We start from the raw sequence: 14,947 nt of genomic DNA, 5'->3' as shown, positions 1-14,947 counted from the left end.
TTTATATGTTATATAAACCTAAAATAAGGTGAAATATAAATAAAGTGCACTGTAACCTTTTAATCAAAACACAGCATTGTAGGTTGAGATTGAAAGCCTGTTGTTTGTTGTTGTTCAACAGCTGATTCAGGTATTCTCCTGATGCTGCTGAGCTGCTTTTGTTACCCTGCACACATTATATTTTCATTATATCAATTGTATGTAATAATTTATTCATGTAGGTATGGTGAACAAGTGTAAAACAAAGACTGCTTACCAGTAGCACCTAAATTCGGAGTTGGAAATGATGGCAATCCCAAGCCATCTCATTATATATTCTAAGATCTGAAAAAAATCCTAAATCCAAAACAATTGTCACCCCATGCATTTCAGATAAGGGGTACTCAACCTGTAGTGAGAAGTGGGAATGTCCTGGATGGTGAGGGCCCTCAATGATGGATGCTTCCTTCTTGAGGCACTGCCTTTTGAAAACATCCTTAATGATGGGGAGGTAGTGCCTAAGATGATGCTGAGCTGCATGTCCATCAAGGTTTTGCTTCTGACTTAGGTATTTGTAGGTCCATAGGGATAGTTTTAGGGATGGTACAGGGAGATGGTGATCAGGTTAGGGTTTAAGGAAGGGATGAGGGGGGAGTTCGAGGTCAGGGGTACTAAACGAAAGAGTCAGAGGCAGGAATCCATTTTTGTCTCACTCCTTCAATATTTTTATTAGTTTCTGCATAGAAGAATACAGAGTACAAGAAGATATATATTATAAGTCAAAAGAAAAAAATAAAATAGTACCAAATAGATTGTATTAAAAATACAGTTACAATCACAAACCCTGTATTCATAAAAAATTAAATTAAATTGTAATATTGAAATATAATAATTTTGTTATACCAGAAAAAAAATCTAAACCCACTACCAGAGTCAGAGCTGTTAGGAAAAGCAAGAAAAAGGGGAAAAAACCCTTATCATATAATAAAATATATTATTAACCGCCATCTGTATTTTTACAACAAATCAAAGGTTGAAAATAACTCTAAAATAGTCCCCACAATGTATAAAAGTCTTGGCTAGATTCAAAAGCTGAACCACGGATCTTCTCTAAATTTAAGCATGACACAACATCGCATAACCATTGAGCACGAGTAGGTGGAACAGCATCCTTCCAAGATCCTCTTTAAGCAAGAGCACCCTCCTAGCTATAAGAGAAATTAAAGCCAAAATATGCAAATCAGATGTCTCCAAAATAAAGTCTTTTCCTCCAACAATACCAAATAATGCGGTCCAAGGCTTAGGCTTAAAACTTACCTCAAAAGTACCGAGAAAGTTTGGAATACTTCCTTCCCGCATCTTTCAAGGCTCGGACATGTCCAAAACATGTGAATTAATGAAGCTTCTCCATTATCACATCTATCACAGAAAGGAGATATATCCAAATAAAGATGAGATACCTTATCTTTGGATATGTGAGCCCTATGAACCACTTTAAATTGTAAGAGGGAAAGATGGGCACATAACGATGAAGTGTTAACCAATTTAAAAATTTCATTCCAAGTTTCCTCAGAGATTGAAGTCTGTAAATCTTGTTCCCAAAGATTTTTAATTTTGTCTATAGGAGCATTTCTCATTCCTAGCAACGTACCATAAATATTGGATATTGAACCATTATAAAAAGGTTTCAATTTAAAAATTACATCCAATAAATCCTTAACAGAACTTATAGCAAATATATATAGTTGAGAATGCAGAAAGTCTCTATAATTTGTAAATAACGAAAAAAGTAGGTTTTGGGTAAACTATATTTAACTGACATTTGCTCAAATGAAAGAAGACTTCCTCCAATAAACAAATCCTGGAAGCATTTAATACCCAATCTATCCCATTTTTTAAAAACTGAATCTGTCATCGAAGGTTTAAAAAATAGTTAGAACAAATGGGACTAGACAAAGAAAATCTCAATTATCCAAAGAATTTCTTAAATTGTACCCAGATCTTCAAAGTATGTTTAACTACCAAATTTTCAGTTAGTTTACTAAAGGATAAAGGGAGTGAGGTTCCGAGATGAGAAATAATAGAAAATTTATTAACAGAGTTAGCTTCTAAAAAAACCCATATTGGACAGTCATCATGGTTAATATATGTCCAAAATGTAAGATTTCATATATTGACTGCCCAATAATAAAACCTAAAATTTGGTAAAGCTAAACCTCCATTTTTCTTAGATTTTTGAAGATGAACTTTATTTAGTCGAGAATGTTTGCTTTTCCATATATAAGAAGATATAATAGAATCGAGAGAATCAAAAAAGGATTTAGGAATAAAAACGGGTAATGCCTGAAAAAGGTATATAAATTTCGGTAAAATGTTCATTTAAATTGAGCTGATTCAGCCAATCAAGGATAACGAAAAAGGCGACCATTTTGATAGTGTCCTCTTTACAAGGTTCAGTAAGGTAAGAAAATTTTCATTAAATAGGTATTTATAATTCTTGGTAATTGTTACACCCAAATAGATAAATTGATTTCTTACAATTTTAAAAGGAAGGTTAGTATTAATTGATAACAAATTATTCAGAGGAAAAAGATCACTCTTATGTAAATTCAGTTAGTATCCTGAAAACTGGCTGAAACAAGAAAGTAGAGAAAGCACAGGAGGTGGTGAAGTCTCGACATTAGAAATAAAAAGCAATAGGTCATCAGCATAAAGCAAAACTTTATGAATAGTCCCTCTCCTTAGAATACCAGTAATATCATTAGATTCTCAAAAAGCAATGGCTAAGGGTTTCAAAGCCAAATCAAAGAGCAAAGGACTCCACGTTGAAGTTTAAAAGGTTTGGAATACTGAAAACTAGTAAGGACCCTAGCAGAAGGAGATAGATAAGGTAATTTAATCCATTGAATAAAATCGGGCCCAAAATTAAATTTTTCTAAAGTTTTAAATAAATAATTCCATTCAACCCGATCAAATGCCTTCTCAGCGTCCAAAGAAATGACACATTCCGATTCCTCCTTAGAAGGGGAATAAGTAACGTTTAATAAACAATGAATATTATATGGGAATATTGATTTTTAATAAACCCTGTCTAATCATCAGAAATGATAGATGGTAAAATATTTTCAATTCTACGGGCCAGAATCCATTTTTGGAGCCTGGGTTGGAGCACTGTGCCATCCAAGGCCAGTGATTCCAAAGGTTAGCTTGGCAGGCACTGAGATCATAAACCATGATTTCAAGATCAGCGAGTCCTAGGTTGGATGTCTGTGTGGACAGGAGGGACAGGCACAAGGGCCGGTTAGATAATCTCCACCCACCCACCCCCACCCCCCAATTTGGCAAGTCCTTGGGTTTGAGTTTCATGCAAAATTTGTAAGTCGAGGCCTGAAGATCAAAATCCCATGACTGGTAAGTCCTGGGATCGAGGCTTGAAGGTCAAATTTGTGTGATTGTCAAGTCCTGGGACAGTAGGAGGCTCAACGTCTGTGAGTTCAGGGCCAAGGGCTGGAGGCCCGGTGATGGCCTGTTTTGAATTGCAGGCCTGTCCATGAGTTTGAGGGGGTGGGAGAGTGAGAAAGAGGCTTGTCTTAGTGTTGTTTTGTTTTGTTGTTTTTGCTGCTTCTGTTGCTATGCTAAACATTGTGTCTTGCTATATTGGTGCTGGAATGTGTGGTGAAACTTGCAGACTGCCCCCAGCACATCCTTAGAAGTGTTGGTTGTTAATGCAAATGATATATTTCACTGCATGTTTCAATGCGCATGTGATAAATAAATCTGAATCTCAATCTAAATCTGCTGAATCTACAACCCTCTGCAGTCTATTTTGACCCTGTCCATTGGAGTCTCAGTACTGGTCTGTGATGTAACCAGTCAGAATGCTCTCCATCGTACTATATCTACAGGGATCCTGGTGACATACCAATTCTCCTCAAATTCTGAGCTAAGTAGAGTTGCTAGCATGCTTTCTTCATGATAGCATTAATATGTTGGGTCTGGAACAGATCCTTAGAGATGTTGACACAAACGAACTTAAAGCTGTTCATTCTATCCACCACTCCGTGAGGACTAGTATGTATCTTCCCTTTCCTGAAGTCCACAATTAATTTCTTGGTCTTGTTGATGCAGAGTGTGAGGTTGTTGTTGCCTCTCAACCAGTCAATCTATCTCACCTCTGTAAGCCTCCTGATTGTCATCTGAGATTTTACCTTCAGAGCTGTATGTCTGACATAGCTATAAGCAGCACTGGGGCCCCAAAGGGGACTGTATTGGCCCCCTTCCCGTTTACCCTATATACCTCAGACTTTAGATACAACACTGAGTCATGTCATCTGTAGAAATTATCTGATGACTCAGCAATATTTGGGTGTATAAAGGGAGGATGGGAGGATGAATGCAGGGTCCTGGTGGAGGACTTTGTCAAATGGTCCAAGTTGAATCATCTGTAGCTCAACATCAGTAAGACAAAGGAGATGGTGGTGGACTTTAGGAAGACTAAGCCTGCACTGCTCCCTGTTACTATTGATGGTGAAGATGTGGATGTGGTGAGGACCTCCAAATACCTGGGGGTGCACCTGGATGACAGACTTGAGTGGAGCACTAACACAATGGCTGTGTACAAGAAGGGCCAGAGTCGCCTCAACTTTCTGAGGAGTCTGAGGTCCTGTGGAGTATGCAGTCCTCTCCTTCCCATGTTGTCACCAGTACAATCTTCTAGGTGGTGGTGTGCTGGGGCAATGGCATCAACACGGGTGATGCCAACAGTTTCAATAAACTGATTAGGAAGGCTGACTCTGTTATAGGAGTCAAACTGGACACACTGGAAGCAGTGTAGAAAAAAACGACCCTACGGAAAATCTTGGCAATTCTAGAAAATGTTTCTTACCCTCTGCGTGCCACCTTGGCTGAACAGAGGAGCACTTTTAGTAATAGACTAAGACAACTGTGCTGTTCTAAAGAGCGCTAAAGGAGGTAATTCTTACCCTCGACAATTGGGCTTCTTTAATGGGTCAGCCTACAGCCGGGGAAATGATGACCTCCTCCTGTTAGTCTGTTTGAGGTAACTTATTTTTTATTCTTTCTTACCTCTCTTGTAATACTTGTATACCTGTGCACTTGTAATGCTACTGTGACACTATAATTTCCTTTGGGATCAATGAAGTATCAATCAACAGTGGTGTCTTCTTGCAAATTTATAAGAGCCTTTTGAGCTGTGCTTAGCCACATGGTCATGGGTGTAAAGACAATTGAGCAGTGGGCTAAGCACGGAGCCTTGAGCTGTGCCTGTTTTGATGGTCAACAAGGAGGACCTGTTATCACCAGTTCCTGTTATCAGAACTGCTCACGGAATGGCTTTTGTATTTTTTGCGCCATTCGGAGACTGTTGTGTATGAAAATTCAAAGAAATCAGCGGTATCTGAGATATAGAAACCTCCTGGTCTGGCACCAGCAGTCATTATTGAGAAAATCTGCAGATGCTGGAAATCCGAGCAACCCACACAAAATGCTGGAGGAATTCAGCAGGCCAGGCAGCATCTATGGGGAAAAAAGTACAGTCAACATTTTGGGCTGAAACCCTTTGGCAGGACTGAAGAAAAAAAGCTGAGGAGTAGATTTTAAAAGGTGGGGGGAGAGGAGAGAGAACCTCCAGGTGATAGGTGAAACCAAAAGGGGGAGGGATGAAGTTGATTGGTGAAAGAGACAGAAGGCCATGGAAGAAAGAAAAAGGGGGAAGGAGCACTGGGGTGGGGGGCGGGGTGTGATGGGCAGGTGGTGAGATGAGAGAGGGAAAAGAGGATGGGAAAAGGGCGGGGGGTAGGCAGCATTACTGGAAGTTTGAGAAATTGATTTCATGCCATCAGGTTGGAGGCTACCGAAAAGGAACATAAAATGTTGTTCCTCCAACCTAAGTGTGCCCACGTTGCGACAGTAGAGAAGGCCATGGATGGACATATTGGAATGGGAATAGGAAATGGCATTAAAATGGGTGGCCACTGAGGGATCCCACTTGTTCTGGCGGATAGAGTGTAGATGCTCGGCGAAGCGGTCTCCCAATCTACGTCGGGTCTCACCAACGTACAGGAAGCCACACCGGGAGCGCCGAACACAGTAAATGACCCCACCAGTATCACAAGTGAAGTGTCGCCTCACCTGGAAGGACTGTTTAGGGCTGTGGATGGTAGTGAGGGAGGAGGTGTAGGGGCAGGTATAGCACTTATTCCGCTTGCAAGGATAAGTGCCAGAAGGGAGATCAGTGGGGAGGGACGAATAGACAAGGGAGTCGCGTAGGTTCTGATCCCTCTAGAAAGCAGAAAGTGTGGCGGGGGAGGGAAAGATGTGCTTGGTGGGGGATTCCGTTGGAGGTGGCGGAATTATGTGAGAGAATTATGTGCTGGACACGGAGGCTGGTGGGGTGGTCAGTGAGGACAAGAGGAACCCTATCCCTGGTAGGGTGGCAGAAGGATGGGGTAAGAGCAGATGTGCGTGAAATGGAAGAGATGAGGTTGAGGGCAGCATTGATGGTGGAGGAAGGGAAGCCCTTTTCTTTGAAAAAGGAGGACATCTCCTTTGTTCTAAAATGAAAGGCCTCATCCTGAGAGCAGATGCAGCGGAGATGGAGGAATTGAGAAACAGGGATGGTGTTGTTACAAGTAGTAGGGTGGGAGGAGGTGTAGTCTGTGGTTTGTAAGACTCTGTGAGTTTATATACATTCTGTGGTCAAAGTCACTTAGATCACATTTCGTCCCCATTTTGATGTTTGGTCTGAACAATAGCTGAGCCTCTTGATCATGTGTGCATGTTTTTATGCATTGAGTTTGTGCCACATGATTGGCTGATTAGACATTTGCATTAATGAGCAGGTGTACATATTGAGTATCTATTTAATGAGGGAGGCTCGACTGCTTCTCTGAGCAGAGAATTCCACAGATTCAGTACTCCTCATGTCAAAGCTAAATCTTTTCTCCCAAATCTTGAATCTCACCCATTTCCAGATCCTTGCTCAGGTAGGAGTCAGTTCTAGCCATAACTAAACTCTTGAAGTACTTCATTACAGTAGATCTAAGTGCTACTGGTCAACAGTCACTCTGACAGCTCACTCTGCTCTCCCTCAGCTCTGATATAATTGATGCCCTTTTGAAGCAGGTGGGAACCTCAGGTTGCAGCAGTGAGAGTTTGAAGATGTTCTTGAATGAATAAACTCTTCTTGGGCTTCCAGCTGGGTACAAGTATCGATTTTAACCGTTTCCAAAATAAACTCTGCCATCTTCATCAGGGATGATGCCTGGTCATGTCTAGTCTGGTAGTATTTATACCCTGGTTGTCTGTCCCTCCTGAATAGACATGATCAGGCATCATCCGTGATAAAGGTGGCAGAGTTTATCATTGAAACCTCGGTTAAAATCGATACTTGTACTGGGCTGGAAGCCCGAGAAGAGCTTATTTGTCATATATGCCGGGAAAAAACTAGATCCTTTTTCATGTTCTTGAATGTTTCAGCACAATTTTACAGTACACTGCCGAGTACAACGTCAGACCTGGCACCTTGAAAGGGTTCATCCTCTTGGAAGATGATCTGACATTGGCCTCCATGACCCAGATCACTTGATTTCCAGATACTGTGGCGATTTGCATAGGGGTGGTGTTCTTCTCCCTTTTCAAGCATGCATAAGAGGCACTGAACTTCTTGGAGAGTGAAGAAAGTGCATCTTACATACTTTTGGAGTAATGTGTATACATTGAAATTATTGTCCTCTCATTGTACTGCCGAAATGGTAAAACCGTTTAATCTATGAGTAGCTGGATAATAATTAGTTAACTCAGCTTTAAGACTATAAGACAAAGGGAAGGTTGAATAGAACTGTTAGGGAGGGTTTAAACTAATTTGGCAGGGGGATGGGAACCGGAATGATAGAGCGGAGGAAGGGGAAAATAGAAATAAATCCAAGATAGTGAGCAATAAAGCAGTCAGGAAAGACAGGCAGGTGATGGGGCAAATTTGCAGCCATTGGGATGAGTTGCAGTGCAATCAAAGCAAAAAGTACCAAATACTGGTCTTAAGGTGTTATACTTAAATGCACGCAGCATAAGGAATAAGGTGGATGATCTTGTCGTACAGCTACAGATTGGCAGTTATAATATTATGGCCATCACTGAGACGTGACTAAAGGATGCATGTCTCTGGGAGCTGAACGTTCAAGGATACACTGTGTATCGGAAGGATAGGCAGGTAGACAGAGGGGGTGGCGTGGCTTTATTGGTAAGAAATTATATCAAATCATTAGAAAGAGGTGACATAGGATCGGAAGGTGCAGAATCTTTGTGGGTTCAGCTAAGAAATTGCAGGGGTAAAAGGACCCTGATAGCAGTTATATACAGGCCTCCAAACAGCTGCAGTGATGTGGACTACAAATTACAACAGGAAATAGAAAAGGCTTGTCAGAAGAGCAGTGTCATGATAATTGTGGGGGATTTTAACATGCGAGTGGATTGGGAAAATCAGATCAACACTGGATCTCAAGAGAGAGAATTTGTAGAATGTCTGCGAGATGGCTTTTTAGAACAGCTTGTTGTTGAGCCCACTAGGGGATCGACTGTACTGGATTGGGTATTGTGTAATGAACCGGAGGTGATTAGAGAGATTGAGGTGAAGGAACCCTTAGGAGGCAGTGATCATAACATGATTGAGTTCACTGTGAAATTTGAGAAAGAGAAGCCAAAATCTGATGTGTCGGTATTTCAGTGGAATAAAGGAAATTGCAGTGGCATGAGAGAGGAACTGGCCAAAGTTGACTGGAAAGAGACACTGGTGGGAAGGACGGCAGAGCAGCAGTGGCTGGAGTTTATGTGAGAAGTAAGGAAGGTGTAAGACATATATATTCCAAAAAAGAAGAAATTTTCGAATGGAAAAAGGATGCAACATGGCTGACAAGAGAAGTCAAAGCCAAAGTTAAAGCAAAGGAGAGGGCATACAAGGAAGCAAAAATTAGTAGGAAGACAGAGGATTGGGAAAAGTTTTTAAAACCTTACAAAAGGAAACTAAGAAGGTTACTAAGAGGGAAAAGATGAACTATGAAAGGAAGATGGCAAATAATATCAAAGAGGATACTAAAAGTTTTTCAAGTGTATAAAGAGTAAAAGATAGGTGAGAGTAGATATGGGACCGATAGAAAATGATGCTGGAGAAATTGTAATGGGAGATAAGGAGATGGCGGAGGAACTGAACCAGTATTTTGCATCAGTCTTCACTGAGGAAGACATCAGCAGTACACTGGACACTCAAGGGTGTCAGGGAAGAGAAGTGTGCGCAGTCACAATTACGACAGAAAAAGTACTCAGGAAACTGAGTAGTCTAAGGGTAGTTAAATCTCCCGGACCAGATGGAATGTACCCTCGTGTTCTGAAGGAAGTAGCTGTGGGGATTGTGGAGGCATTAGCAATGATCTTTCAAAAGTCGATAGATTCTGGCATGGTTCCGGAGGTCTGGAAGATTGCAAATGTCACTCCGCTATTTAAGAAGGGGGCAAGGAAGCAAAAAGGAAATTATAGACCTGTTAACTTGATTTCGGTGGTTGGGAAGTTGTTGGAGTCGATTATCAAGGATGAGGTTACGGAGTACCTTGAGGCATATGACAAGATAGGCAGAACTCAGCATGGTTTCCTTAAAGGAAAATCCTGCCTGGCAAACCTATTACAATTTTTTGAGGAAATTATGAGTAGGCTAGATAAGGGAGATGCAGTGGATGTTGTATATTTGGATTTTCAGAAGGCCTTTGACAAGGTGCCACACGTAAGGCTGCTTAACAAGATAAGAGCCCATGGAATTACGGGGAAGTTACATACGTGGATAGGGCATTGGCTGATTGGCAGGAAACAGAGAGTGGGAATAAAGGGATCCTATTCTGGTTGGCTGCCGGTTACCAGTGGTGTTCCACAGGGGTTCATGTTGGGGCCCCTTCTTTTTATGTTGTACATCAACGATTTGGATTATGGAATAGATGGCTCTGTGGCTAAGTTTGCTGACGATACGAAGATAGGTGGAGGGGCCGGTAGTGCTGAGGAAACAGAGAGTCTGCAGAGAGACTTGGATAGATTGGAAGAATGGGCAAAGAAATGGCAAATGAAATACAATGTTGGAAAGTGTATGGTTATGCACTTTGGCAGAAGAAATAAACAGGCAGACTATTATTTAAATGGGGAGAATTCAAAGTTCAGAGATGCAACAGGACTTGGGAGTCCTTGTGCAGGATACCCTTAAGGTTAACCTCCAGGTTGAGTCGGTAGTGAGGAAGACGAATGCAATGTTGGCATTCATTTCTAGAGGAATAGAGTATAGGAGTAGGGATGTGATGTTGAGGCTCTATAAGGCACTGGTAAGACCTTACTTGGAGTACTGTGGGCAGTTTTGGTCTCCTTATTTAGGAAAGGATGTGCTGACGTTGGAGAGGGTACAGAAAAGATTCACTGGAATGATTCCAGGAATGAGAGGGTTAACATATGAGGAACATTTGTCCTCATTTGGACTGTATTCCTTGGAGTTTAGAAGATTGAGGGGGGACCTCATAGAAACATTTTGAATGTTGAAAGGCATGGACAGAGTGGATGTGGCAAAGTTGTTTCCCATGATGGGGGAGTCTAGTATGAGAGGGCGTGACTTAACGATTGAAGGGTGCCCATTCATAACAGAAATGCGAAGAAATTTTTTTAGCCGGAGTGTGGTGAATCTATGGAATTTGTTGCCATGGGCGGCAGTGGAGGTCAAGTCATTGGGAGTATTTAAGGCCGAGATTGATAGGTATCTGAGTAGCCAGGGCATCAAAGGTTATGGTGAGAAGGCAGGGGAGTGGGACGAAATGGGAGAATGGATCAGCTCATGATAAAATGGCGGAGCAGACTCGATGGGCCAAATGGCTGACTTCTGCTCCTTTGTCTTATGGTTTTTGGCTCCATTTATTGTGAACTTAATTTTAATGGTTCTTCCGAATGCGGTGAATTGACCTGATCATATCTTGTTTTGAGTGGTTTAACTAGGAGACCAGAGATTACTTAAAATAACTAAATAGAGATTAGTAAAGAAGCCTTAGTGAATTACCCAACATAATGCTAGCTATTGAAAAGTGAGGTTGGGAGGTGCTGTACAGTATGTAGGTTGTTGTATTGTCACCTTATTCCTGAACCCTTTCAATATTTTGTGTAAATGAACATATTCTGAGAAAATAATCTGAAGCTGTTTCCCAAGCAAGATGAAATGCTTTCAAAACGTGTTAGTTTTGTTTCAGCTGTAGCAGCATCACCAGCTTAGTTCTTACCTCCTTCTGAATGCAGTTAAAGATACAAATTTAGGTTAGTAATTTCTCTCACCAGGTTTGGGACCTTATGAGTTTTGTGCACTGTTGTGTAAATGTAGCAGAACAATATTAGTTGGTGTATTGTGGGCTGTTTGCTTCTGCACTGAATTATTGCTCAGCTAAAGTTATTGCCAAAGACTATTGATGTAAAATAATGCATTGAAGTGATTTTACTATTGCATATTTGCGGATTCTTTGAATTTGTTTCTGTGTCTCGTGTATTTTATGAATGTAATTAGGGTTCTGATAACTCTGGGTTACTTCAGGTCTGGGGTCTTTCAGGATGACGCATTATAACCTTGAAAATACAATAGCCTGGAATTCAGAGTTCTTTCTTTTAGTGTCCTAATATGCACAGTATATTGCATTAATGCTGCATTATTGCTGCATCTGATCTGGAAATTGTCCAGAACTGTTTAAGGTAATTTAGCACATGGATTCATGCAATAAGATGGGATTCCTTTGACTAACCTGTTGGGAATTCTATACGGAGCTCGTAGCTGCTGATTCACTCTTGTTCTAAGTGCTAGAGAATGAGTAAGCACTGTGTAAGTTTCAGCATTGTGAAAGCTGCCATGGAAGTGAGGAAAAATGCAGGGGTATAGAGAACAGATATGCTCCTCTCAGTGTGTCTTGTAGTCTTCCAGTGATCAGCTGCTGTGTAATGAGTGACCCTTAGACACTAAGGTGAGGACTGAATGAAGAACTATGTAATTCAGCGCTAATGGTTTCTGAGGCATGGATCAGTGAAGGACCGTTAGTGAATTATTTCATGCTGGCTAATGAAAAGTGAGGCTGATAGATCCCATGTGTTTGATGTGATATTTTAAGTGCAATCTTATTCCTGAATGCTGAGCAATATGCTCCTGGCAATTTTAGTATGTGAACAGTGAAGGTCATAAGTTTCCTCCAAAAGGTTCAATTGCTATCAACCATGGAAGGAACATCTGCTGTGCAAACTATGATGTCAATTGCCCCGCTGAGGTGAGTTGCAACTGGGCCAACTTCCCAGTGGTCACACTAGCACAGGATTTGCAGGTAACAATGTGTGTGAATATGTCCAATTTCTAGGTAAACATCCCTCAGCTGTCAAAAGTGTTCCCTGCAACAGTAGCTCAATTCTACTAAGAAGCTATTTATTCAAAATTGTCTACTGGCACAAACCAGCTAAGTCCTTTTGCACATGCACAGGTGTTTGAGGAGCTCAAATAACTTCTAGTTCTTCTTCCTGCCTCAGAGCAATAAACGTCCGCTGTTAAATTATCAGCTGTATGCATGTTCAGCTGAAGGGTCTTCACTTCAGATAAGTACAAAATTCTCTCTGCTGTGTTTATGCAGGTTTCACCAATTTTCTACTGACAGTATCACCGGTAATCAAGGCTATCTTTGCTGGTTTGATGTAAATTTAGTATCAGATTCAGAATGGCATTATTGAATCCAACTTGAGGTAATACGGTATCACAGAATTTTTAGTGAATGTTAATGCTCTTTGTGGAATGAGGTACTTTATGACTTTAACATTTCAGGGAATTGATCTTTCATGAGTTATTAGCTGAGGAGATCATGTGTAGGATGTTTTAACAATCTTCCACTACACAGCTGCAAGTGCACATGGACCTAGCAATGACATTGCTGCTGGGATTTTGCCTATAGTTAACAGCTGATGCAAAAGCAATTTCTTTCAAACCAAATCAGCCTCAATTTTTGAGTGTTACCATCTTATTGTCATTAATGCTAATTTTTTTAAATTTACAATTTCTTTCTGTCATTGCAAGATTGAGATTTTTATAACAAATGTAGTACAGCCCATATCATTGATATAATAATAACTAATCACATAAGATTCCAGATTTATTAAATAATATATTGGCTTATTTCTTAGATTCTAAGGATTGGACTCTACAGTATATCTTCTGATTAGCCACCTGCTGGATCTAAGTAACAACTAATAATTTGTTAATGTTTTGGAATTTGAATCAGAGATATAGGCAGTAACTCCACAATTATACACAGCTTTTACAAGTAACAAAATTTAGCATTATTCTTCTTCAGGTTAATTTTACAGTAATTTCTTTCAGAGTTGATATAAAGTATATTAAGGTAAAGTTTGACACTGCAGTTTCAAAAATCACATATTCACATTATAAAGGCAGTGATGCTTCTAAAGGACGAGAATGTATTGTCCAAGAAGTGGCATGTAGCCCGTACAAAGTTACACAATTCCTGCTCAGCCCAACACCAAGCTAAAGACATCCTATGCACTTCTAATGCACACAAAGATTTGTTACGGGCAAGTATTTAACTACTGTAATTTTATGCTAAGGCCTATGAAATCTTGTTTCAAGAACTGTCATTGTAAAATCTATGCAAAATGAAAACCTCTCAAGAAACGGTGTTTGTGATCTTCAGTAACTCAGTGGTAACAGAATAGATTATAACATTAGTGCAAAATATGTTGCTTCAGTTATTTCTATTTCACTACAACATTAATTCCTTTATCATTTTTTAGAATGCAAACTAGTGAGGTTACTTAGAGCTGAGCTATTTTTGGTGCATTAACAATCAAGATAGGCTATGTAGCTCATCATATTGGTTACTGAGCTAACATGAAGTCAGAAGATTTTACCTTCTGAGTAGGAATTCTTATTAAAAACTGTTGAAAATATCCGTAATAATAGATGATCTTACTGGTTAAATTTAATTAAGATGCACCATTTGCTGTGGGCATTACTTTAGCTAGTAGGCTGTACAATTGATGTAAAGGTCTGCTTCTGCGTGCAGCTACACATTTTTAAACATGTCCAGTTGGTACTGTATATTAACATGCCAAATGTATAAAGGATGTGGAAGGAAAATTATGAATTTTGGATGGCATGATCACTTTTTATTGTGCTCCATTGAAGAGTAAACAGTTCTGCTCATGCTATGAAATATGATGTTGGTTCAGTCAAGTAGATATGCCCTAAGTTCTGGCGTTTTTCTTTTTACAGAAGATTCATCTGTGGAATGTTTCAATGGCAATGAGCCCTTGGTGCTTAATTCTAATGCTGCGGAGGGAGGTCTCTGTGGGGCAATGTATACAAGCATGGGAGACATTAATGGCAATGGCTCAACCCATCCAGACCACCCTGCTGGCCATGATGAGCAACCAATAAACCTGAGTGACAGTCCTCTATCAGTTCAGGTAACACCAGACTATGGCACAGATAACAGCAGTAATGGAAGAAGAAGCCGCATCAAATATACAGTTACTGAAATTAAAATGGAACGAGATTCAAAAGATTTGGGAAATAAGGTAAGAAATTATAAGGTAAGAAATCATAAGATGTTACAATAATTTTCATTTGTAGAATTTGAAACTGCAATTGCTTAGCATATATGTTGCAAGTACAGAAAAATCATCCTACAGCAGCCATTGAAAAAATGACATTCATCAGAAAAGCATTGTATTTTTCAACACTTTTTTCAATATACTGTAACTATAATGTTATGCAGACTGTTTGATAATAGTATAATTAATATTTCATTGTCCAGTAATAATGTACTTTTTATAGAAACTTTGAAGAAGCAATATTGATTATTAAAAGAAAAAATAAAGAAATGTAGTTTATGTTACAGATTGG

At 39.9% G+C, this 14,947-nt stretch overlaps 1 protein-coding gene across 6 annotated transcripts in view; it reads left to right on the top strand.

The window, feature by feature from the left end:
* Nucleotides 1-14,947, top strand: part of LOC134354245 (nucleolar protein 4-like) — a 424,681-nt gene that overhangs the window by 304,273 nt on the left and 105,461 nt on the right. For all 6 annotated transcript variants that reach the window (XM_063063184.1, XM_063063154.1, XM_063063168.1 and 3 more), the window contains one exon: nucleotides 14,315-14,619. In XM_063063184.1, coding sequence (XP_062919254.1) covers nucleotides 14,315-14,619 — 305 coding nt within the window. The remainder of the gene's footprint in view (nucleotides 1-14,314; nucleotides 14,620-14,947) is intronic.

The sequence above is a fragment of the Mobula hypostoma genome, chromosome 1, assembly GCF_963921235.1.
Source record: "Mobula hypostoma chromosome 1, sMobHyp1.1, whole genome shotgun sequence".
NCBI classification, from domain to species: domain Eukaryota; kingdom Metazoa; phylum Chordata; class Chondrichthyes; order Myliobatiformes; family Myliobatidae; genus Mobula; species Mobula hypostoma.
This window is presented reverse-complemented; position numbering and strand designations above follow the sequence as displayed.